This window comes from Macaca mulatta, chromosome 13, assembly GCF_049350105.2.
Source record: "Macaca mulatta isolate MMU2019108-1 chromosome 13, T2T-MMU8v2.0, whole genome shotgun sequence".
In the NCBI taxonomy this organism is placed as follows: Eukaryota; Metazoa; Chordata; class Mammalia; order Primates; family Cercopithecidae; genus Macaca; species Macaca mulatta.
Genome location: NC_133418.1, coordinates 54,956,977 through 54,981,268, shown reverse-complemented (window position 1 = coordinate 54,981,268; position 24,292 = coordinate 54,956,977). Strand labels below are relative to the sequence as shown.

Sequence of the window (24,292 nt, the reverse complement as noted above, 5' to 3'; positions counted from 1 at the left end):
CTCACGCCTGTAATCCCAGCACTTTGGGAGGCCAAGGCGGGCGGATCACGAGGTCAGGAGATCGAGACCATCCTGGCTAACACGGTGAAATCCCGTCTCTATTAAAAATACAAAAAATTAGCCGGGTGTGGTGGCAGGCGCCTGTAGTCCCAGCTACTCGGGAGGCTGAGGCAGGAGAATGGCGTGAACCCGGAAGGCGGAGCTTGCAGTGAGCCGAGATCGTGTCACTGCATTCCAGCCTGGGCGACTGAGATCGCGTCACTGCACTCCAGCCTGGGCGACTGAGATCGTGTTACTGCACTCCAGCCTAGGCAACAGAGCGAGACTCCATCACAAAAAAAAAAAAAAGAAATAATTTCTTCACACTCTACCCTGTGTTTTCAATCGTTTCATGGTTTGCCTTCCACCCCACATGAACTGCCTTCTTGGTTACCAGAGTTCTTAGTGATATTGTCTGTAATCTCAGCATAATTTTGCCATTGGTGGGTGGCTTCGCAATTAGTGGCTAGAGCATAGACTCACTGAAATCTGAGCTTGGTCTGACCCAGCACTCTCCCTTAATTTTATTTTAGCTATGACAGATAACAATAAGCAAGGGACTGAATATGTCACCTTTTCTTACTAGTTTGCATTTCCGTATGCATCCAGTAAGCCAACTCCTTGGGGTAGCTTTTACCTTTACTAACAGATCTCAGCATGGTATGCTACTCTGTACCATGGGTGGCTGTTACCAATGCCCTGGGTTCTTGTAATTACCCAGGATAGAAATCAAGAGCAATCACCATACATAGCAGCAAAGAAAAAGTTTGTTTTGGCTTGTGCACAAGGGAGCCAGTGCTGAGAAAGGACAAGAAACAGACTGCTCTCAGAGGATAGTGTGTGGGTTAGTTTTATAGGGTCTTTCCATGGGAAAGGGTTACATCAGAGCATGTATAGGAGAGGCTTTTCTAGCACTCACACAGTAGCTCAGCATGCTTCTTCATGCATCATATGCAACATTAGCATTTTAAATCTCCACCCCACTCATTTTGAGCCTTAAAATGAGGAACGGTAACTGTAGGTTGGACTTTAAGTCTAGCTATGCATGCAGGGCTCCAGGGAAGTCCCCAGCCCCCTGAAATAGGAGCTTGTGGTTAATAAGCTTCTTGGGTCTTTTGTTATTAATTGACTGAGAGTTAGATAAGTTAGAGCTTGAGTGAAAGGCTTCTATCATTTTCTTCCAGGCCATTTTATTTATTATTATTTTATTTATTTATTTATTGAGACAGAATCTCACTCTGTTGCCCAGGCTGGAGTACAGTGGTGCAATCTTGGCTCACTGCAACCTCCATCTCTGGGGGTTCATATGATTCTCCTGCCTCAGCCTCCTGAGTAGCTGGGATTACAGGCACCCACCACCATGCTCAGCTTAATTTTTATATTTTTATTAGAGATGGGGTTTCATCATGTTGGCCAGGCTGATCTCGAACTCCTGACCTCAGGCGATCTACCCACCTCAGCCTCCCAAAGTGCTGGGATTACAAGCATGAGCCACCGTGCCTGGCCCAGACCATTTAAAAATAGGGAGCCCACCAGCCTGCCTGTCTCATGACCATGTGGCCACCTAGGAATCAAAGTTCCTCATCCCTAACCCTTTCGTTCTTTTTCTTCCCAAACCTGCAAGCCGGGGCCATTCTAGCAAACCTCACTTCTGACACTGATTGTATAGGAAAACGAACTATTTTTTCCTTATACTTTAACACTTTTTCACTTCTAGCACCAGATGTGGGTGGGTGAGGAGGCGGGGTGGGGGTTCCCACATCAAGCAGTTCTTCAGTTCTCTTTGGACACCAACTGGGTATGCCACAATTTAACTCAGTTCTGACACTATCAAGTTAGCACAGACCCCACTGGTTAAGGCAGGGGTGTCCAATCTTTTGACTTCCCTGGGACACATTGGAAGAAGAAGAATTGTCTTGGACCACACATAAAATATACTAACACTAACAATAGTTCCTGAGCTAAAAAAAAAAAAAAAAAAAAAAAAAAAAAAAAATTGAAAAAATCTCATATGTTTTAAGAAAGTTTACGCATTTGTGTTGAGCCAGATTCAAAGCTGTCCTGGGCTGCATGTGGCCCATGGGCCACAGGTTGGACAAGCTTGGGTTAAGGGGTCAGTCCCACAAGTCTCCCCACTTCAGATGCCAGTGGCAAGTGCAGCCTGTCACCTGTGCTTCTGATGGAATGGCTAGAAATCGGAGGTTCCCATGACCCCCTGTTGACTTTCATCATTTGCTAGAATGGCTCACAGGACTCAGGAAAACAGTTTACTTACTGGATTATCGGTTTATAATAAAGGGATACAGTCTGGGAACAGCCACATGGAAGAATGCATAGAGTGGGGCATGTGGGGAGGGGCTCATAGCTTCCACGGCCTCTCCAGATGCACCGTCTTCCCCGCACCTCCATGTGTTCACTAACCTGGAAGCTCTTCAAACCCTTTACTCCCTATTTCCCACCGTCCTTTGGGTTTTTATGGAGTCTTCGTTACATAGGCATGATTGATCAAATCATTGGCCATTGGTAATGAAATCAGTCTCCAGCCCTTCTCCCCTCCCATGAGATGAGAGGTTGGACTGAAAATTCCAACTCTCTATCACAGAGTTTTTTTACTGGAGCAACCAGTCCCCCATCCTAGAGTTATCTGGTGGCTTTCCAGACATCCCCTCATTAACATGAACTCAGGTGTGGTTAATGGGGCTTGTTATGAATAACAAAATATGCTCCTTTCACCGTTATTGTTCTTATCACTTAGAAAATTCCAAGGGATTTAGGAGTTCTGTACCAGGAACAGGAGGATGAAGAGGTGTATATTCCTTATTCTAGGTCACAATATTGTATGGCCTGACTGCATCTTCATCTCATGACACTCTTGCCCTTGTTCACAATGCTTTTGTCCATCCCTCAAACACAGTAAGCCCATTTCTGCTTCAGGGCCTTTGCACTGACTGTTCCAGCTGCCTGAGAGTTCTCCTTCAGAACTTTGAATGGCTAGCCCCTTCCCTTCATTCAGGTCTTAGTTCAGATGTCAACTCAGAGATGCCTCCTGGATCGCCCTGCCCAGGCCAGCTCCTTCCTGGTAACCTGATCCTGTTATCTTCCATGTCAGGGGTCAGCGAATGTTTTCTGTGAAGGGCCAGACAGTGAATATTCTTAGCTTCCTGGGCTGCATGGTCTCTGTCACAACTACTCATTTCTGCTGTTGTAGCTTGAAAGTAGCCACAGACAAAATGTAAACAAACACGTGTGACTGTTCCAATAAGTCTTTGAAATTTGAATTTTGTATAATTTTCACATGTCATAAAATATCATTTTTTTTATTTTTTAGTCAATTATAAAAAAAAATAACAACATTCTTGGCTTGTAGGTCATACAAAAGCAGGATTTCACCCATGAGCTATTGTGGTTTGCCGATCCTTGTTCTGTGCTGTCATCCTGTTATATTTTCATCATCTCGCCAAAATCAGAAATTATCTCATTTATTCCTTCTAAAATTTGTTGTTGGTGGCAAAGAAGTTGAGTAGAAGTTAGAAGTAAGAGTTAAAAATATATTTTAAAATTGTCAAAGTGTTTTAGCAGCCTATGCTGGGCCTGTTAATATCAGAACTAATTAGAGTTAGCCAAATTACAATGCATCTCTACAGCAGATATCGGCACTGTCACCAAGTCTGCTGTCTCTGGGGTCAGAAGAGGCCTGGTTGACGTATATCTGGCATTTAGAAAGAGAAGTTGGGCTAGGCGCAGTGGCTCACGCCTGTAATCCCAGCACTTTGGGAGGCCAAGGCGGGCGGATCATCTGAGGTTGGGAGTTCGAGACCAGCCTGACCAACATGGAGAAACCCCATCTCAACTAAAAATACAAAATTAGCCAGGCGTGGTGGCACATGCCTGTAATCCCAGCTACTCAGGAGGCTGAGGCAGGAGAATCACTTGAACCCGGGAGGCAGAGGTTGCAGTGAGCCGAGATCGTGCCATTGCACTCCAGCCTGGGCAACAGAGCAACACTCTGCCTCCAAAAGAAAGGAAAGAGAAGTCAGAATGAATCCTTTTTTTTTTTTTTTAAATGAAATAAGGGGCTCAAGTAATGATTTCTATTGTGGAAAGAGCTTGAAAATTACGTTTGTTAAAACTATTTGTCAAAAGATAAAGATGTCTAGTTATGTAAAAAATAAAATTAAAAAATAAATGTGTTGTTTATCTCTCCTGGTAGACTATAAATGCCTTGACAGCAGGTTCATTGTCTTATCCACTGCATTATCTCTATCAACAGAACAAGTGTGCCTGGAGAAGTGTTGTGAGAGGTCATTTAGGAACATTTGGTGATTGAATGAGTAAATCTATACAGTCCATGAGTCACTACATCTGATAAAGCCTTCCAAACATCCTCCGTATATCATATTTCAGTGCCACACCCTGCCCAGGCCTTTGCCTCTACCCATCTGTTCCTGTAGTCATCTCTCAAGCCTTCTTAACTCCTTCTCCCTCACTCCAGTCTCTCTTTCCAGTTTACCCTATAGTAAAGTACAGTACCTTGCTAAAGTTTTTCTTTTATTATGGCACTTCTCTGCAAATAACAAAAAGCTTTCCACAGTATTCCCATGACCTGTGGTATGCTCTAAAGCCAGACTCCTCAGCCAGGCATGCAAGGCCCATACCATTCAGTTTGCTTTGGCTTTTCCAACCTTGTTTCTGAGCTTTCCCTGGAATGAGCCCTCTGCTGTCATGCCCGCATTTCCTCATTATCCCTGAAACTGCAGCTCATTCCCACCTCTGCACCGTTGCTCAGGCTGTGCCCCAGGACTAGTTGGTTCTCCCCTTAGTTGAACCCGCAGGTAATAGGGGGTCAGTCGGCAATGAATGATGGGAAACAGGAAGAATGAAACTGGAAGGTAAAAAGCAAATGTGATCAAACAAGGCCTAAGTGGTAATAAGGTGGGTTAAGAAGGACTTAGTTATCATCAAAAGGCACGCTGCTTGGTCAGATTATCTAGACCAGTGCTTTTCAAACTACTGTACAGGCAAATATTTGGGGAATCTTCTAAAAATGCAGATTCTGGGAGTAGGTCTGGGGTAGGGACCTGAGATTCTGCTTTTTCTTTCTTTCTTTCTTTAGAGACAGGGTCTCACTCTGTTACCCAGACTGGAGTGCAGTGACATGATCTTGGCTCGCTGCAACCTCTGCCTCCCAGGCTCAAGTGATTCTCCTGCCTCAGCCTCCCAAGTAGCTGGAATTACAGGCGTGTGCCACTACCCCCCAGCTAATTTTTATATTTTTAGTAGAGATGGAGTTTCACCATGTGGGCCAGGCTGGTCTCAAACTCCTGACCTCAAATGATCCACCTGCCTCGGCCTCCCAAAGTGCTGGGATTACAGGCATGAGCCACCGTGCCCAGCCAGATTCTGCATTTTTAACAAGCTCCCAGGAATGCATGTACTCCTGGTTCTCGGATGACTCTTTGAGTATCGAGGATCTAACTAAATTCTGAGAAAAGGAACCTTATCCAGGTGGTTTGCACCTGTAGTCCCAGTGACTCGGGAGGCTGAGGCAGGAGGATCGCTTGAGTCCAGGAGTTTGAGGCTGCAGTGGGCTATGATTGCAACACTACACTCCAGCCTGGACATGGAGGGAGATCCTGACTCAAAAAAAGCAAGAAAAGAGAAGGTGCCTTGTTCATATGACTTAGATATGGGAACAGGAGGTGGTGGGCTGCCGTTAGGGGACTGTTTATATATCATGAGAACTCCACAAGAGTCCTAGACTACAATGAAGACATTTCTTGCATTCTGAACAACTGAAAGAAATGTGTGATGATGATGAAAGAGGGGGTACTGAAAACCGAGGACAAAGTTGAGTGGATAAGCCTGCAGCTTAAAGGGAAGAAACATCTTTAATCCTAGAATGGTGGCAGTAAAAATCGCCATTGGGAAATGAAAAGATTCTCATGTTGGTTGGGCTGCTGGCCTGTCATCACACACACACGTACACACACACACAAACACACTCACACAGATGCACACACGGAGGGGAGGCTGGTATGCTGTACTTTCCTCTGATGCAGTTGGATTATCTCTTTTCTCAAAGGGGAACCTCTTCTGGTCTGCTATAACATTCAGTTCAGAATCTGTGTCCAGCTTGAGTACAAGTAATGGTACCTTACCCTAACAAAACAATAGGAATCCTTTCTGTCGTGTGTATCTCCAAACAGAAGAACAGGTAGGAAAATATTTTACCAGTATGATAAAGTTGACTTTTTTTAACAGTTTCTCTAATTACTAGCCCACTCCTTGTATCTTTGGCTAATCAGTAACTGGCCTTTTGATTAAGTTGGATGTCATTTCCTCATGGCTTAGCTTCATGCAAACTGCAAGTTATCCTGATGAATGATTTTAATGCCATTTCCTTGATCACAATCATTTCCCCTCTGCTTTTATCACAGAAGAACTTCTGCTTGGGTGACTGAACTCTGATCTTGACCTAGAGTCATGGCCGTGGTAAGTTGTGAACTACCTCAACTTTATCTGGTGCCAGCTGCTAACAGGTACAGAATGTGGGCGCAGCGACTGTTAGCTTAAACAAAGCCTTGTTTACTCAATAGAGGGAAGGGAGGAGGACATGAAAAGGCAGATCTATTTCTAAACATCATTTAAATTTCTTTTAGGGGTGGTAAGCAACTTGACCTTGAAAACTGATTCAAAGAGAGAATTATTTGAATTCTTTTAACATCCTGAGAATATAGAAACAAGTTGTAGTTTTCTGTCTACAGAGGCACTACATGTTTATTTTAGAACATTTAAAAAGGAAAAACTAAAAATTCTGCAGGTTCTACCACCAGAAGAGGACTGCTATCCATATTCTGAGGTAGCCACATCATTTGAGGCTCTTGAAGAGGGGTATTTCCTAACAATATGGGTGTGTCGGCCGCCTCTTGCTTTACACAGTAATCAGACACCTTGGACCTTGGTTATCTGATCTTTGGAACAAGCATCGAATTGAATCCCTTTGAGAGTTCTGTACAGTTCAGCTCTGAGGTGGAAGCTGAGCCTCTTAGCTGAAAACATGGCTGTACCTAAGGCTGGCCATCTGCTCGCCTTCTCTCACCCAAATATGTTTCTGAATAGACAAGTAATTCTGGTCCATGGTCTTCTGGAGGAAGCAATAATAGAAGTGGAAATCTTATACCTAGAAAGGAACCAGAGAGCCTTCCAGCTTGAGATTTGCCTTCCTTTAGGGAGATGGATGTGTAAAGTGAATTATCCTGAACAAAGAGTAATATACTCTTAATTTTTTTTTTTTTTGCATTAGATGTTCCAGAAATTTCTTCATGATCTCTGACAGTCAAAGGCTTATTCATGTGTGCCCCAAATCTCTCATGCTTTAGTTTAAAATCAATTTCTTGCTGATTGATTCTCCCTAGCCATGGAGAATTTTTAAAAAATATTTATTTATTTTATTTTTTATTTTATTTATTTATTTTTATTTATTTATTTACTTATTTTAGACAGAGTCTCCCTCTGTTGCCCAGGCTGGAGTGCAGTAGCGCTATCTCGGCTCACTGCAAGCTCCGCCTCCCGGTTCACACCATTCTTCTGCCTCAGCCTCCCGAGTAGCTGGGACTACAGGCACCCACCACTAGGCCCGGCTAATTTTTTGTATCTTTTAGTAGAGATGAGGTTTCACCTTGTTAGCCAGGATGGTCTTGATCTCCTGACCTCGTGATCCACCCACCTCAGCCTCCCAAAGTGCTGGGATTACAGGCGTGAGCCACCGAGCCTGGCCTATTTTTATTTTTTATAGGGATGAGGGGCTCGCTATGTTGCCCAAGCTGGTCTCAAACTCCTGGCTTCAAGCAATCCTCCCACCTTGGCCTCCCAAAGTGCTGGGATTACAGGCATGAGCCACTGTGCCTAGCCAACGTGGAGAATATTTATTCAGAAATGCTTATGGTGCCCCTACTTTGTGCCAGATGTGGTACTGGGACCCAGAATTAATGAGATGCTTTTCCTGTCTTCAGTAGGCTCACAGCTTTCCTACAAATGAAGACTGTAATTAAGTGGCTCTTTGTGTGCTTTCCACTCTAGGAAAATTACCTCAGTTGCTCTCATCTTTCCTCCTAAAACCTGTTTTTCTATCATGACTATTATTTATTAGACAGATAAAGGACATTTTAAAAAGAAAACCACACTATCCAGTCACAACATTGGAAACACCAACTATTTGCCATTATTTTATTTTAGACCTTACTCATACGTATAATGATTTTTCAATAAGAGTAATAAGAGGATAAACAACAGTTTTATAGCCTTTCTTTTCCTCTACTTAGTACAGGAAAATAGGAAACAAGTTATGTATTCACTCTGATCTTATGCTTTATCTCTTCTCTATGCTAATGAGATAATGTAATGTTTATATTACATTTCATATCATTAAAATTATTTACTCTAGTGGTTATGTTTTAATTTTCTTCTTAATTTTTTTTTGTTTGTTTGTTTGTTTTTGTTTTTTTGAGACAGAGGCTCAATCTGTTGCCCAGGCTGGAGTGCAGTGGCATGATCTCGGCTCACTACCACCTCCGCCCTGGGTTCAAGCGATTCCCCTGCCTCAGCCTCCCAAGTAGCTGGGATTACAGGTGCCCACCACCACACCTGACTAATTTTTTTGTATTTTTAGTAGAGACAGGGTTTCACCATGTTGGCCAGGATGGTCTCGAACTCCTGACCTCATGATCCACCCACCCTGGCCTCCCAAAGTGCTGGGATTACGGGCATGAGCCACCGCGCCCTGCTTTCTTCTTAATGTTTAAAAAATTTGCTGAATTCTCTACAATATGTTTTTAAATCATTGTATTCAAGATTTTAAAACATGTTTTATGGAGATATAATTTGCATATAGTGAAATGCACATCCTTTAAGGTTACTGGTCGATAAGTTTTGACAAATGTATATACCCACATAACCTACTCGTGTATCGAGGTAGGACATTTTATCATTCCTAGAAGCTCCTCCATGCCCCTTTTGTATCAACTCCCCTTCCCACCCTCCACTCCACACAGGCAATGCAACTGCTCTTCTGAGTGTTATCATAAGTTAGTTTTGCCTGTTCTAGAACATCCTATAAATGGAATCATAGAGTAGGTACTATTTTGTGTCTGACTTCTTTTTCTGGGCGTTATATTCTTTTGCAATTCATCCGTGTTGTTGCATCAGTAGTTTGTTCCTCCATTCCTTTTTTTGCTCATTAGTATCCATTGTATTGTATTCCGTTCTTTTTGGCATATATCTTCTTCATTATTAATGTAATAACAACATTTCATCAATTGTGATATGGCACCTATTTTTATCTATTCATTTTCATCATTCCTTTCTGTATCCTCTCTGTTTCCTTTGCCTGCTATCACAATGGGCCCTCTTGGGACAGAATTCCGTGTCTTCCCAGAATGGATAATGGTATATTATACTCTGAAATTTAATCAATATGGGCTAACAGGGAACACATTTCTTGATCTTTTTCCTAGAGAAAAAGAGTCACTAAGAATGCTAACTGGTAAACAGAACCACCCTTGCCAATTCCTCTATCGATTCACCTTATTATCTATTAATCCTAATCCCACAGTAGTGTCCCTCAGCAATGTAGTTTGCTTAATAGTTGAATGCAGTGTTTGAATGCCATCCAAAAATTTTTCAATACGGGAGTTCCAAAAGAACCTTGTGAAACAATCAACTGAGAAAGCTGTCTCATGCTGGGGCCAAAGGCCATGTTGGAATTCTGACAGCAAGTCACCAATTTGCGTATTACTACTGATATATAATAGAAGAAAAGAAGTAAAGTACCTCTGTTAGTTTCTTGAAGCTGCCAAAACAAAGTAATAGCACAAACTGGGTGGCTTAGAATAATAGAAATGTGTTGCCTCACAGTTCTGGAGGCCAGAAACCCAAAGCAAGGTGTCAGCAGGGCTGTGGTCCCTTTCACACCTGTGCAGAAGCCTTCTGGGCCTCTTCCTAGCTTCTGGGGGTTTGCTGGCAGTCCTAGCTATTCTTTGGCTTGCTGCTGCATAACTTCCATCTCTGCCTTTGTCCTACGGTGCTCGCCCCTTTTACCTCTGTCTTCTCATGTCCACATCTTCTTATAATGACACCAGTCATATTGGATCAGGGGCCCACCCTACTCCAGTATCACCTCATCTTAACTGATTAATCTGCAGCGGCCCTATTTCCAAATAAGGTCACATTCTGAGGTGCTGGAGGTTAGGACTTCAATGTGTCTTTTTTGTGGGGGAGATACAATTCATCCAATAACAGTGCCCAAGGAAGTTGATGTCATACATTTCTGCGTTCCTCTGTCAGACGTGAAAGGGTGATGACCAAGTGCTAAATGTTTATCATATCCAGGACATGAAAGCCTGGTCTTGCAGCAGAGAAGGCCCATGCCCTGGGTACCTGAGGACTTGGACGGGCTTGATGTGGGCCACTATGGGCCTGAGAGGTCCAGGCCAGGGTGGTCTAGTGCAGTAAGCTCAAGTCAGGCTCACTAGAGAACTGCACTAAGGGTATAAAAATCCTCCATTCCTTTAGATGGCCCATATTACATTCTTGGGTCCAATTAGATTATCAGAAAACTTTCTCTATTCCACACCGTTTTTGCCACCTTGTACAAATGCTCCATCCTAGATTCTGCTTTGGCATTACCCCATAGGCTTGTGTGGAGGTGTAATACAAGAAATAGATGAAAGAATCTCATTATTTTATTTATTATGGAGGCACAGCTGAAGTCCTCTTTCATGATGATGATGATGATGATGATGATGATGATGATGATGATTCTGAGTTTTTGTTTTAGTGTTTACTTTTTTCTGGGTTTTGTGCTAAGTACATTCCTATATTATCCTGTTTCTGTGAGTTATCATTATTCCCAATATACAAGTGAGAAAAATGAAATGTCCCAGGCCACACAGCTAGAAAGAGGTAAAGGTAAGATTCATACCCCACTCCAGTGCTTATGCTCCTTCCCACTAAGCTTCTTAGACCAAGCGCCAGCTACTCCCTCCTTCCTCAGCCTCTGGACAGTGCTCGATCCTGGATTTCCTATGAGCTCAAGGACCACCCCTTCTCAGCCATCCTTTCTGGGCTCTCCCATCTTGGACCTGTACTGTTGGAGAGACCCAGGCTTATCCTAAGTTCCTGTCCCTATTTTCACTTTCTTTCCAGGTCATCTCATCAAGTGCCACCCAAATGCTGATGCGTCCTAACTTTATTATGCTGGATGTGACCTCTAGACTTATACTGTGTAACCAATTGTCTTTTTGACAATTCCACTGGGATATTTAATGGACATCCCAAACTTAACATTTCCAACATAGAACCTCTAAATCCCACCCCACACTGCCACCCTAAATCTAGTAGTCTTCCTCCGGTTTTCCCCATCTGGGTAAATGATACCCAGCTGCTCAGGGGAAAAGATTTAGAGTTATACTTGATTCTTTTCTTTCCTCACCTCCCACGTCAGTCCATCAGCAAGTTCTGTCGCCTTTGCTCCAAAACATGTGCTGAGCTGTCTGTTCTCCTGTTTATTTCCATCTTAACTATTTCACCCTAGTCTAGCTCATATCCCACCCCCAGATCTTGGCCCAGACTCTCAAATGGTCTCTGCGTCTCCCTACAGCAGCCCAGGGGATCTTTTAAATCGTTAAGTCAGATCGTGTGTCCCCATCTCCTTGCTCAAAACCTGTCAGTGGCTTTCACTGCACTTAGAATAAAATACAAACTCCTTACCTGGCTTGAAGGGCTGCCTTGCTCTGGTCCCAGCCCACCTCTCTGATTGCCTTCTTTTTTATTTTTAGTTCATTTATTTAAATATTTTTATTATGGAAAACTTTAAACATATATGAAAGTAAACAGAATACTATAAGGAACCCCTTTGTGTACCTGTCAATAATTATTAACTCATCGTCACTCTTGTTTTTTGTCTTTTTTTGAGACAGGGTCTCACTCTGTCGCCCAGATTGGATCACAGTGGTGTGCTCTCGGCTCACTGCAGTCTCCACCTCCTGGGCTCAAGAGATCCTCCCACCTCAGCATCCTGAGTAGCTGGGACTACAGGCCTGTGCCACCATGCATAGCCAATTTTTTGGTATGTTTTTGTAGAGATGAGGTTTCACCATGTTGCCCAGTCTGGTCTCAAACTCCTGGGCTCAAGAGATCCGCCCGCCTCAGCCTCCCAGAGTGCTGGGATTGCTGGGGTGAGTCACCATGTCCGGCCTGTTTCTTCTTTATCTCCACTTCCTCCCCTTTCTCTCCACCTGTGTGATTTGGAAGCAAACCAAGACATCTTATCATTTCATCTGTAAACTATTTCAGTAGATTAAACCTCTTTTCAAAATGAAAAATCACCATAATGCCGTTCTTATATCTAAAAATGTTAAAACCAAGTCCTTAGTGTCATCAAATGTCAAGTCAATGTTCAAATTTTCATTGTCTCATAAATGTCTTTTGTTTTTTACTGTTTAATTTAGGATCCAAATTATGGTACTACAGGTTCACATTATGATCATTGATGTTCCTTTTCAATGTCTTTTAAACTGTATTTCCCTTCCATCTCTCTCTTTAAATTCTCCTTGCCATTTGTTTGTCAAAGAAACTAGGTCGTTTGTTAAGTGCTGTGTCTCAGAGTCTGGATTTTGCTGACTGCAACGCTTTGGTGTGGTTTAACATTCTCCTGTCTCCTGTTTACTGTAAATTTGTTTTTGGCTCTAGAGGCTTGATTGGATTCAGGTTTGATATTTTTCCCTTTTGGGGGGACCAGGATTCCATGGTGATGTAGTTCATCTTCCCCTCCCCTCCTTGCCCACCAACTTGAGCCACACTGGCCTCTATCCTGCTCTCCCTACAAACTAGTTCTGGCCTCAGGGTCTTTGCAGGAGCTGTTTCCTCTGCCCATAACCCTTGCCTCCGTCTTTGCATGGGCAGCTGCTTCATCTCATTCAGCTCTTAACCTCAATGTCACTCCTCAGAATGGGCCTGTAGGACCTCTCTATCTGCTTCACAGCACTGCTCACCCCCAGGCAGTTCATAGAATTGAGAATTGTTGGCTTGTTCACTGTCTGCCTCCCATGAGCTAGAGCATCAGTCCCAGGGAGCAAGAGCTCCATTTTTCACGGTCACTTCTGTATCCCTAGAACCCAGAATACTGTCTAGGCTATGGTTAGTGCTTAGCAAATGTTTGCCGAATGAGATGAATCCATGTTGGTAAGAGGCTGCCTCTCAGTAACATCACTGTCTTTTGTGCTCAGGCAACCAAAGGAGGTACTGTCAAAGCTGCTTCAGGATTCAACGCCGTGGAAGATGCCCAGACCCTGAGGAAGGCCATGAAAGGGCTCGGTAAGTGTCCTGCTAGAAGTGAATCCTCCTGCGTGCATTGCATATCACAGGGTCACACAGGAGGGTGCCATTTCTGCTGGCCATCACGTGGGTCTTCCTTTAATAAAACACAAGGGAGGCTGGGTGTGGTGGCTCACGCATGTAATCTCAGCACTTTGGGAGGCTGAGGTGGGCAAATCACTTGAGGCCAAAAGTTTGAGACAAACCTGGCCAACATAGCAAGATCCCATCTATACTAAAAATAAAAAATTTAGCCAAGCATGATGGCACACACCTGTAATCCCAGCTACTTGGGAGGCTGAGGCAGGAGAATCACTTGAACCCAGGAGGCAAGGTTGCAGCGAGCTGAGATCTCACCATAGCACTCCAGCCTGGGAGATAGAGTGAGACTCCATCTCAAAAAAGAAAGAAAGAAAGAGGGAAAGAAGGGAAGAAGGAAAGAAAGAAGGAAGAGAAGGAGGGAGGGAGGGAAAGAAAACACATGGGACAAGTTGAGAAAAGTTGGGACAAATTGGATGGGGAGGGGCATTAGTTCTTCACTTTAATAAAGAATGATACATTTAATATACTCATTATGGATTTCCCCTGTTGTTTAAACCTGCTTTGAATTACAACATCGGCCGGGAGCGGTGGCTCAAGCCTATTATCCCAGCACTTTGGGAGGCCGAGGTGGGCGGATCACAAGGTCAGGAGATCGAGACCATCCTGGCTAACACAGTAAAACCCCATCTCTACTAAAAATACAAAAAATTAGCTGGGCGCGGTGGCGGGCGCCCGTGATGCCAGTTACTCGGGAGGCTGAGGCAGGAGAATGGCATGAACCCGGGAGGCAGAGCTTGCAGTGAGCCGAGATCGTGCCATTGCACTCCAGCCTGGGCAATAGAGCGAGACTCTGTCTCAAAAAAAAAAAAAGAAAAAAAGAATTACAACATCATGAATCTGCATATTAAATTTTAGAAATGCATTTGTTTTCCAATTAGTGCTGGTATGTATATGGTGCCATAGATTTACAAAGCACTTTGACAAACATTATCTCATTGGATACATGCAACAACCTGTGATTTAGCGAAAGCAGCTATTCCTATTGTCATTTTAGCCCCATTTTACACATGTGAAACTGAGACCCAGAGAGGCCAAGTAACTCTCACCAAGTCACATAGTGAGTGAAACTGAGCCATGGCTCACGCTAGGCAGATCCCATCTCAAGCTCCGGGTCATCAGTGCTAAGTCCACATTCTTGCCTTGAGTCCCTCTGCTTGTTGCTGTGGTGATAGACACAGCTGTGACAGCACTGACATGCAATGTGTGGAATTTAATGTGAGAAGGCTGGTGAAGCAGCCTTGTTGTCTGGGGTAAATACCAAGGTTTTTGATGTCATGGCCAAGGAGATTGAGGTTGCAGACACACACACACACAGAGAGAGTGAGTTTGGAGCAGGAGTTTAATAGGCAAAAGAAAAGAATAGCTCTCCATCACGGAGAGGGGTCCCGAGCAGGTTGCCAAGTGGTAGTAAAATTGTCAGCATTTTTATAAACGGGCTACTGAGGAGGGGGCTCCTGAGGAGGGAATGTCTTAGCCTCCTAGGGCCCAATGGTTAGTTGGGGCCAGGTGTGCTACGTCTATAGCGCAGAGTTTTTTTATCAGCTCTTATCCCATTCTCTGACCACATAGATGGACTCTTAGTCTGTGTTTCTTTGTCTTGCTTACCTGGGAGGGAGAGTTTCTGTGTCTGCTCTCACACATCTTCTTGCAGCTGCAGACATCCCCCCAGTCTGTTTTTAGCTCCTCTATCTTAGTGCGCCTAAAGGGAAAGGAATATGCTTATTAAGACCCACTGTTTTACTGGGGCCCATTGTGTAAGTGTGAAGTTTGGTGATTACCCAGGAGACTTCCCCCTGTCTTTCTGTGCTCAAGCCATCTTCTCTGTGTTTTACAGCCTCAACTTTCAGGCTGCCTGTTGCTAGAAGAGAAGCACTTTTTTTGAACTGCATGAGATTAGAAAGGGAGCTATTTTTCAGCTGCTTTTTGTTAAAAGGAAAGTTTTCTGCCAGCGACTCAGTTTTTTAGGTAGACTGTCTACCTAAATAATTTCTGACTCCTATAATGTATTTCCCCCCTCAGAAATAGAATCCCTAACTGCCGCTAGGGGAAAGTGGGTGACATTTCTTCTGGCTCCTTCCTGCTGGAGAGTGGTGTTGTGTGGGGAACAGCAGCTGGGGCTTCCTCCTGGGGCTGATTTAAGGGTCCTTCGTAGGAGGGCAGTTTCATTTTCGGCTCCATTTGCGGCACCATCTGAAGCTTGATGGTTTCTAGACGAGAAGAGATAAACTTTACAAGGAGGTTTAGAATATAGGTTCCAAATATGAGTATTAAGACGACTGTTATTAGTGGGGGCACGATAGGCCGTAACCATGACAACAGAGTTTATTTGATACCCGTGAGCCATTCAGATGGGTTGTGCTGTTGTAAGTGGGTATATGGGGCTTGGCTTTATTTAGCTTCCTTGGTCTTCCTTTCCCAAAAAAGAGGGAAACCTTGGGGTTATAGTTTACCTGGCAGGATTTGTAGGATAATTGCCCAGAACTAGAACATGTTTCCAGATTTTTCTGTCACCCATGCCTTTCTGTTTTCTCTGAGCTGCAGCCAGAGATTGCTGGTTGGTTGACAGGAATAAGCAGGGATAGTTTAAAATGTCGGCAAAGACTTAAAAACAACTAATGAGACTAGAAGTTAATAACAGAGGTATGATAAGTTTTAAAACATAATTTCTCTTTCTCTTGTCCTCATTTTTGTTAAAAACAATCTATGATAGGACTGGGCTGTTTGTAAAACAGACTTCAGTCCTATACTTGGCCTAATTATTTGCATAAAGTACAGCAAGAATAATCATCCTTATATAGGCCTTTTAGATTGGCTTTGATGGAACCTTGTTCCATGAGGAATTTTAGATAGGACTTTTTAAAGCCAAGCCCAGCCATGGGTTTGTACTTTTAAATACCTGTGAGTTGGATAAATTCTTTTCCTTCTTGAGGTTCCAGAAGCATGGGGTTCCTAGGCCTGTTAGAAAGTGACATTCTTTACACACCGCAGGTCAGGAACCCGGTGTGGAGACTGTGTAGACAGGTATGAGGCCAGTTTTCCCCAGGGCTTTTTATTGGCTCAGCAAGTTAAGCTTGATCCCTTAAAGGGAAACAGACCCTTCCAATCAAAGCCTTGGTAAAACAACCAGTTTTTCCGATTGTGTTTTGTTGCAAGAGAAAATGGATTCTTGTTGCACTGATTCAAACAACTATATTGTTGTAATTTAAGAATATTTATAACTAGTTTCTAAATTCTAGAGGAATTAGTCAGAAAGAAATAAACATGCTCCAAACTTTGCCTATAGTAGTACACTTTGCTTAGTTATCAAAGGCTGTAGCTAAAGACAAGTTTTTTTGACTCTAAAAAATAAAATAAGGATTAGCCATGTTCTAAGCATAAATGAGGAATATTGCTTTAGTTTTCTATTAGTTTAGTTCATTCCATTAACTTTTGTTTTGTTTGATAGTGATAAACATTTTAGCCTTTTATGAGTCCTGTACATTTTTTGGTCATGACAAACCTGCATTGGAGAGAACTTACTGAAGTCCCACGGCTTGATTATAAACCATCTTTTGAAGAGAATTAAAACAAAACAACAATTGTCTGTAAATGACAAAATGTCCAGTTTGGATAGTCAGAAATACAATTAACAAAGAAATTTGGTTATTTTTGTGGTTTTCAAAAACCTAACATAACAAGCTTAATTGTAATAGCACACATTCAGACACTAGAACCACAGACATCCCACACAGTTTTGGAACACATGTTAATATTATCCCCTAAAATATAACCTGAAGAGTATTAGACATCATTTTGGTAATTTTATGTTCCTCAACCTGTTAAATAATTCTGTTTACCTCTCTTCTAGATGCTTCGGGGGTCCTCTGCGGCACCCAAAAGCCAGGGGTTAGGAAAGACAACCTTGAGACTAAAGTTTGACTTTGGGAAGCCTGTTAAGTATATTTAAAATTTAAAACACTTGATATTATGAAATAGACTTTTAGATTACCATAAGTTTTTTGTTTTTGCCAAAATGATGAGCCAGAAATTTGAAAAAGCAAAAACCATTCATTCTTTTCTATTCCATGAAACTCCTGTGTTAAGAGAGAAAGTTAAATTTTACCTTTGCATTAGTTTACTATTAATGTTAACCTTAATTTTAAATGAAACATTATAGACAATCCTATTTAATTTTAACCAGTTTGACCATGAAGTGAGATTTTCACATACCTGTTATAGCCCTTGACAAGTTTTTCTAAAGAGTAGATTAGCATTTTAGGAAAACCTTGCTGTGCTTTTATTTCAGTGATTAATTTACAGAAAAAAACCATATAATGCCCTTTTGATTTAGTTAATATGTTCACACACAGAGTTTTCTTTGCAAGATTAATTTTTACAACTTTTTTTACAATTTGCTTAAACCTTCTACTTTAAGACAATTCTTTATTTTTAAGCAAAATATACATTTCCATGCCTCCTTATAATCTTTAAATAAAAACATCTTTTACTGTTTTTACACACTTTGCATGCAATTGCATGTTCAGTAGTTTCAATCACATGTTATAATGGTAACTTATAGTAATTTTTAACTTTAATGTAAAACCTGTTAGGTTGTTTTAATTATGTGCTAGATGCAGATAAAGTTGGACTCCTTTCAGCATAGTTAGGGGCATGGTTACTTCCATATGTTCCCAGGTCCTACCAGTTGTGAAGCAGGCAAGTTGACAGTTTTTAAAGGCTAAAGAAGCAGTTTACGACCAGGCACAGTGGCTCGTGCCTGTAATCCCAGCACTGTGGGAGGCTGAAACAGGTGGATCACCTGAGGTCAGGAGATCGAGACCATCCTGGCCAACATGGTAAAACCCTGTCTCTACTAAAAATACAAAAATTAGCTGGGTGTGGTGGCACGTGCCTGTAATCCCAGCTACTCAGGAGGCTGAGGCAGGAGAATCGCTTGAACCAGGGAGTCAAAGGTTTCAGTGAGCCAAGATTTGCGCCACCGCACTCCAGTCATGGTGACAGAGCAAGACTGCGTCTCAAAAAAAAAAAAAAAAAAAGAAAAAGAAAAAAAGCAGTTTACAACAACCTTGAAATATTTAGCAAACCTAATATTTGAGCTGCATAATTTAGACCACATTTTTATACCTTGAAGGCATTTGTATTTTACCAATAATTCCTAAGACTCTTTTTATTTTTAAAGATTGAAGTCACATGAACTGAAAGGTACCACAGCTTTTATTTTTCCCTTAAAAATATTTGACTTACGCACTTATTTTTCTTAGGCCAATTAATTAGAGTTCCTTTTTTAAATAGACATTACATAAGTAGCACACATGTAACCACACAGACAAAAGGAAGAAGATCCAGTAGTTATAAGATTTTGCACGTGCCAATGTTCCGGTTGGATTATTGGCCTCCGAGTGAGGTTCTTTAAGAACAGAACTAGGAATACAGTTTCCAGGGCCTAATAAGCAAGCATAGCCAGAAGACAAAGACAGATTTTGAGAGGTATTTATTCACCTTTAATTCTAGAGGCTCCATGAGGAAAACAGATTTTTTCCTAAAATGGGATTTGTGGCGCCTTTTCTGTTTCCCCAAGGAGTCCCAGGCCACCAGAAGTCATTCTAGATAGACCAAGAGTGGCAAGACACAGTTAAAAAAAAAAAAAAAAATTCAGTCGACTGAGAAAAAAATGTTTTCCAGGAAAAGAAGATTTATGAAGAGAAAAATATAAAGGCCTTTTAAGTATAACCATAGCTTGGATATCCACTTTTAATTGAGCTGAATGTTCTTTAAGAAAATCCTTTTTCATTAATTAAAACTTTACAGAGAATGCAAACAGTGATTCTTATTATTTGTTTTACCCAGTTTGCTCCACTTACCTGTTCACAATCATGTTTAGGTTCTCCAGTTTTCTTTGGGAGAAAGTGGCTGGGCTCAGGCAAGGGTAGGTTTTCAGCTGGACTGCAGATCCCTTTAGCAGCAAAGCTTGGTATTTGAGGAGGCAATTGTTTATTAGCCAGTGACTTTCCTTAGAGGACAACAGTCCTGTTACATTGTGTGGCGTTAAACAGTTATTTCCTATGGTTAACCCAGTGGCCTCTGGCACCAGCAAAGCCTCTACTGTAACTGCTTGGAGGCAGACTGACCATCCTTTGGCCACCAAGTTTTAAGTTCCTTGCTTAAGTAACTCACTGGCTGTCGAGCTGGACCTCAAGCCTTAGTTAAAACTTCCAGGGCCATTTCCTTCCTTTTTGTTGTGTAGAGACTGAATGCTTTCCCCATGGAAAGACTGCGGGCTGTTATGTTATGTTATGTTATGTTATGTTATGTTATGTTATGTTATGTTATGTTATGTTATTTTTGAGATGGAGTCTCACTCTGTCCCCCAGGCTGGAGTGCAGTGGCGCGATCTCGGCTCACTGCAAGCTCCGCCTCCCGGGTTTACGCCATTCTCCTGCCTCAGCCTCCCGAGTAGCTGGGACTACAGGCACCCGCCACCTCGCCCGGCTAATTTTATTGTCTTTTTAGTAGAGACGAGGTTTCACCGTGTTAGCCAGGAAGGCTTGGTTTCGCTGGTTAAAGGCTTTTTGAGCCTTAGGTTCCCAAAAAAGAGAGGGGTGAGTTTTAACTGTTTGAGTTTCTTTTATGAGGCAGTATAAAGGGTGAGCCATTTCCCTGTACCCACGTACTCCCGGTTTACAAAATCCATTTAATGCCCAAGAATTTTCCTAACTATCAAAGGAAATGGGCCTAATCCTTTCCTCACCTGGTGCTCTGGTCCCTTCTGATAAGACTAGAACTAGGTACTTTACTGAAGTCTGACAGAGCTGAGCTTTAGATTTTGAGACTCTATACTCCCTTTCAGCTAAGAAATGGAGGCAAGTCTTAGCGTCTTCCTGAGCCTTCCTTGATTGGGGCACAGAGGAAAGTGTCATCGACACACTGCAAGACCCTGAGCTGAGGACAGGAGAACTTAGAAGGGTCCTTTGACAGTGCTTGTCCAAACGAATGAGGGCTGTTTTGAAATCTCTGAGGCAGCACCATCCATGTTAACTGCGTAGTCTGGCCAGAGGGATCCTTACAGGCAGACAGGTATTGAGAGTCAGGATGTAACAGTATGCAGAAAAAGGCATCCTTTAAATCTAGGACTATAAACCATTTAGTTCCTTCAGGTATTTGAGTCAGCAAGGTGTGGGCATTAGGGACTACTGGCTGAATTGGGACTATGGCCCATTAACGAGGCGGAGGTCCTGAACTAGTCTCCATTCCCCCTTGGGTTTTTGCGCTCCTAGTATAGGGGTGTTGCAAGGACTGTTACAGGGTCTGAGGAGGCCCTGCATTTTTAGGTTATTAATAATAGCTTCTAGCCCTTTTCTGGCCTCTGGCTTTAGAGGACATTGTCTCTGGTTAGGGAAAGAAGTGGGATTTTTAAGGTGGATCTGAACTGGCCTAGAAGTTTTAGCTTGACCTATTCTTCCTCCAGTTGCCCACACTTCTGGATTAATATTGGCTTTCACTAAGGGAAGACAAAGAGTTTGTCCTGGGGCCATGAAGACTCTGGGCCCATGTGGGCTAAAATGTCTCTACCTAATAAAGGAGTGGAACTTTCAGGCATAATTAAGAAGGCAAGTGTAAATAATAAGTCCCCCCAACTACAGCTAAGGGATTGAGAGAAATATTGGGTTAGAGTCTTTCCTGAGACACCCACCATGGTTGTGCTATGGGAAGAGGGGAGGCCTGGATTGTACAAGAGAACAGAGAGACTGGCTCCAGTATCCAGGAGGAAGCCCACCCTCCTCTCTTCAATTTCCAGAATCACCTGGGGCTCCTGAGCAGTGATGGCAGTCTGAGCCACTGGAGCCAGGGGTTTGAGCCCTGGGACCTGTCAGTCCTGCCGGACCATCTGTGAGACCAGTTCTGGACTTAGTGACCTCCATCTTCAGGGGCAGTTTAATATCTAGTGGTCTCCACCACAGGCTGGACAGGGTCAAGGTGGCTTTTTCTTGTTGCCTGGGCAATTCTTCTCAAAGTGCCCTGGCTTGCCACACCAGTAGCAATTAGTGGCTGCTTCCTGAGGATCCTGGACTCTGCAAGCCTGCAAAGCAGCCACTCGAGACTTAGTCACTTTTTCTTTTTCTCCTGGGCCTCCTCCCAGTCCCTATGGTAAAATACTGAGGTGGCCACCTTCAGGAGATCTTCCAAGGTACTATCTGGTCCTATAACGTGTTTCTGTGGCTTCCTTCTAATGTCAGGAGCTGCCTGCTTTTCAGCTGCAGTGAGGGTTTGGCTTAGAAGCAGCATAACAGCCCTCTATGTGAAGTCAAACACCTGAGTTAGATTTTGGAAGGTCTCTATCTACCTATTACAGTCATCAGAAGATCGGCCCAAGTCTTCCTTTATTTGTCTACGGTCCTGTAATGAGAAGGGAACATGTACCCTAGAGGTGCCCCTTCCATCTGGCATTTCTTGTAGGGGTAGGAGTGAAGCCGGGGCAGTGGGGAGCTTTGGAGATGGTGGAGCTGGAGGAGCTGATGGTGCAGTTGGAGGGGGCCCCAGATTAGGAAAACTAGGACTGGGGCACTTAGAAGCTGCCCCCAGTGGCTCCTCCAAAACTTGCTCTTCTGACTTAGGGGAATTACTCTCCACAGACCTGCCTGATATGATTGCTAAGAGAGCTGAGTCAATTGTGCAGTGCTTGCTAAGGTCTGGGTTGTCTCGCAGGGCAAAGAAAGCCTGTGCATAGGGCACCTTGGACCATTTGCTCTCCTGTCTACAGAAAAGATCTAATTGTTGGATAAGATTAAAATCAAGGCTCCCTTCAGCTGTCTATGTCTGTTCATTCCAGAGACAGTAAGAAGGCCACGCCCTTGTGCAAAAGAAAATGAGCTGCTTTTTCTTCAAAGTTTTAGGGTCAAAGGAGTCCCAGTGCTTCAGAATGCACTCCAGAGGAGTGCCGGCTGAAGATGGCTTGTTACCCATCTGAAAAAGAGACAAGAGTAGAGGTGTTCCTCGGTCTTCTGGTTCTTTTCAATGTGACTCAGGGAGGAGGGGACACAGTAGGAGCGTCCTCCCGGCTGTTCTCCCTCCTTGGTCCCCAGGTCCCAGCACCATAATTGCAGCCCCATGGTTGCAGGTGTGACCCCCAAGCATAATACCAGAGGCCCTAATCAATGGGCTAGTCATGTTTACCCGTATGACCTTAGTCATCTGCCTAATAATTGGGTAATTACCCTCTGACCTCCTAGACCTGTGTGACCCACGTGGCTTCTTGATAAATGAGTCTCAGGAGAGATTATATAACTCTTGCATTTGAGCAAGGCCCATTAATGGAGGGAGTATACTGGATTGAGCTTTATACTCTGCTATTATGGACCGGACTAGAGAATTTACTCTTAGGTGGTGTTTCCAATAAACTTCCAGACATAAAATCCCCTTTCTATTTCGATGCCATTCTAGTTGTAGGCAGAATGGGTGTCTCCAGAGAACATAAGGGTCAAATGGTGGCCTTCCTGCTAACAGAGAGAGTACTGAGACTAAAATTTGGTTTTGGAGGACATATTCCTCCTCACTGCTGAAAGCAGAGCTCTCCCACTTGCAGAGGGGGCGTAAGGTTTGATATCTGTTAGAGGGATGTAAAAGGGAGAAGAACTGAAAAGCCAGAGACTTTTAGCAAAGGGCAGACAAGATTCCTCATGGAGAGGATTCCCATTTTACTAGGTGTGCTAGTGGAATACCAGGCAGTAACTTTGCCTCCATATGCTCTTTAAACAAAGGACGGAGAGAGAAGTCTGACCTGTGGCAAGCTGTCCCCACAGCACACCTCCTAACAGGAGAAAGTTAATTCGCCTCATAGAGGGGCTATCCAGTTTGACTGGACAGTGCTGGCTCCTCACATGGGAAAAGAAACAGTCTAAGTAGACAGAGGGGCATTTACTGGGGGGAAAGTAACCTTCCACCCAACCCCAGGAAGTGTTATCATTAGGAGTTAAATAGCCTTTGAGATCTGGATCATGGAATCCCCCTATCTGTAAAAAGTCACAAAAACAGCAATCCCTTGAACTGTATTCCTGGTTACTAAGGTGGTTGCTAAGCCTGTCTAATTGAATTATTTCCTGGGCTGTAAAAATTCCTGCAGCATTTCATACAGAGAGGGGATGGGAGACATGGTGACTGCAGAAAGGAAAGGAGGAAAATAAGATTTGCAACAGGAAAACTTGGGGATCCTGTGGCTGACACCCAGTCAGGCAGTCAGAGGCTGGGGTCAGTCCAGGAGCCTTTTGAATAACACCAGGGTGTGGTCCTGGCCAGAAATTCTCAGTTGCTCCAGGACCTATTCCAGCCCCAAGCGACAGCCAGGCTTTCTGTGAAAAGAAACTAGTTTGGACAGAGCCAACATTCCCAGCACCCTGAGGTCACTAGGGGATTGACTATGCCCTCCCTGGCAAGCCTCACATCTGAGTCTTCAAGACTGGTGGCCAGCCCTTGTGGCTCCTTAATCAGCTGTCAGATGCCTGGTGTTTTTGATAGTTATTTGAGAGAATTAAAATGGAGGACAAGAAAACTTGGAAGTGAAAATAGAGTCCGCTCCTTTACTCACCATTCTGATTAAGTCACCTTCAAATCCTGGACGAGCCCTCAAAATGAAGCAGCCTTGTTGTCTGGGGTAAATACTGAGGTTCTTGGTCTCATGGCCAAGGAGCTTGAGGTCGAGGACATGCACACACACATAGAGTGAGTTTGGAGCAAGAGTTTAATAGGCAAAAGAACAGAACAGAACAATCACAGAGAGGGGTCTAGA

At 43.3% G+C, this 24,292-nt stretch overlaps 1 protein-coding gene and 1 long non-coding RNA gene across 3 annotated transcripts in view; one reads left to right on the top strand and one right to left on the bottom strand.

Annotated features, from left to right (window-relative positions):
- The window catches only part of ANXA4 (annexin A4), a 79,639-nt gene that overhangs the window by 28,121 nt on the left and 27,226 nt on the right, over positions 1-24,292 (top strand). Inside the window, exons 2-4 of one of the 2 annotated variants that reach the window (XM_077958379.1) lie at positions 6,477-6,531; positions 12,011-12,163; positions 13,323-13,410. In XM_077958379.1, coding sequence (XP_077814505.1) covers positions 6,523-6,531; positions 12,011-12,163; positions 13,323-13,410 — 250 coding nt within the window. In that variant the 5' untranslated portion in view covers positions 6,477-6,522. 2 annotated transcript variants of the gene reach the window in all.
- On the bottom strand, positions 10,761-22,916 carry LOC114671944 (uncharacterized). Its single transcript, XR_013402750.1, has 2 exons — positions 15,118-22,916; positions 10,761-12,332 (listed from the first exon to the last, which is right to left on the bottom strand). It is a non-coding gene; the product is annotated as an uncharacterized LOC114671944 (long non-coding RNA).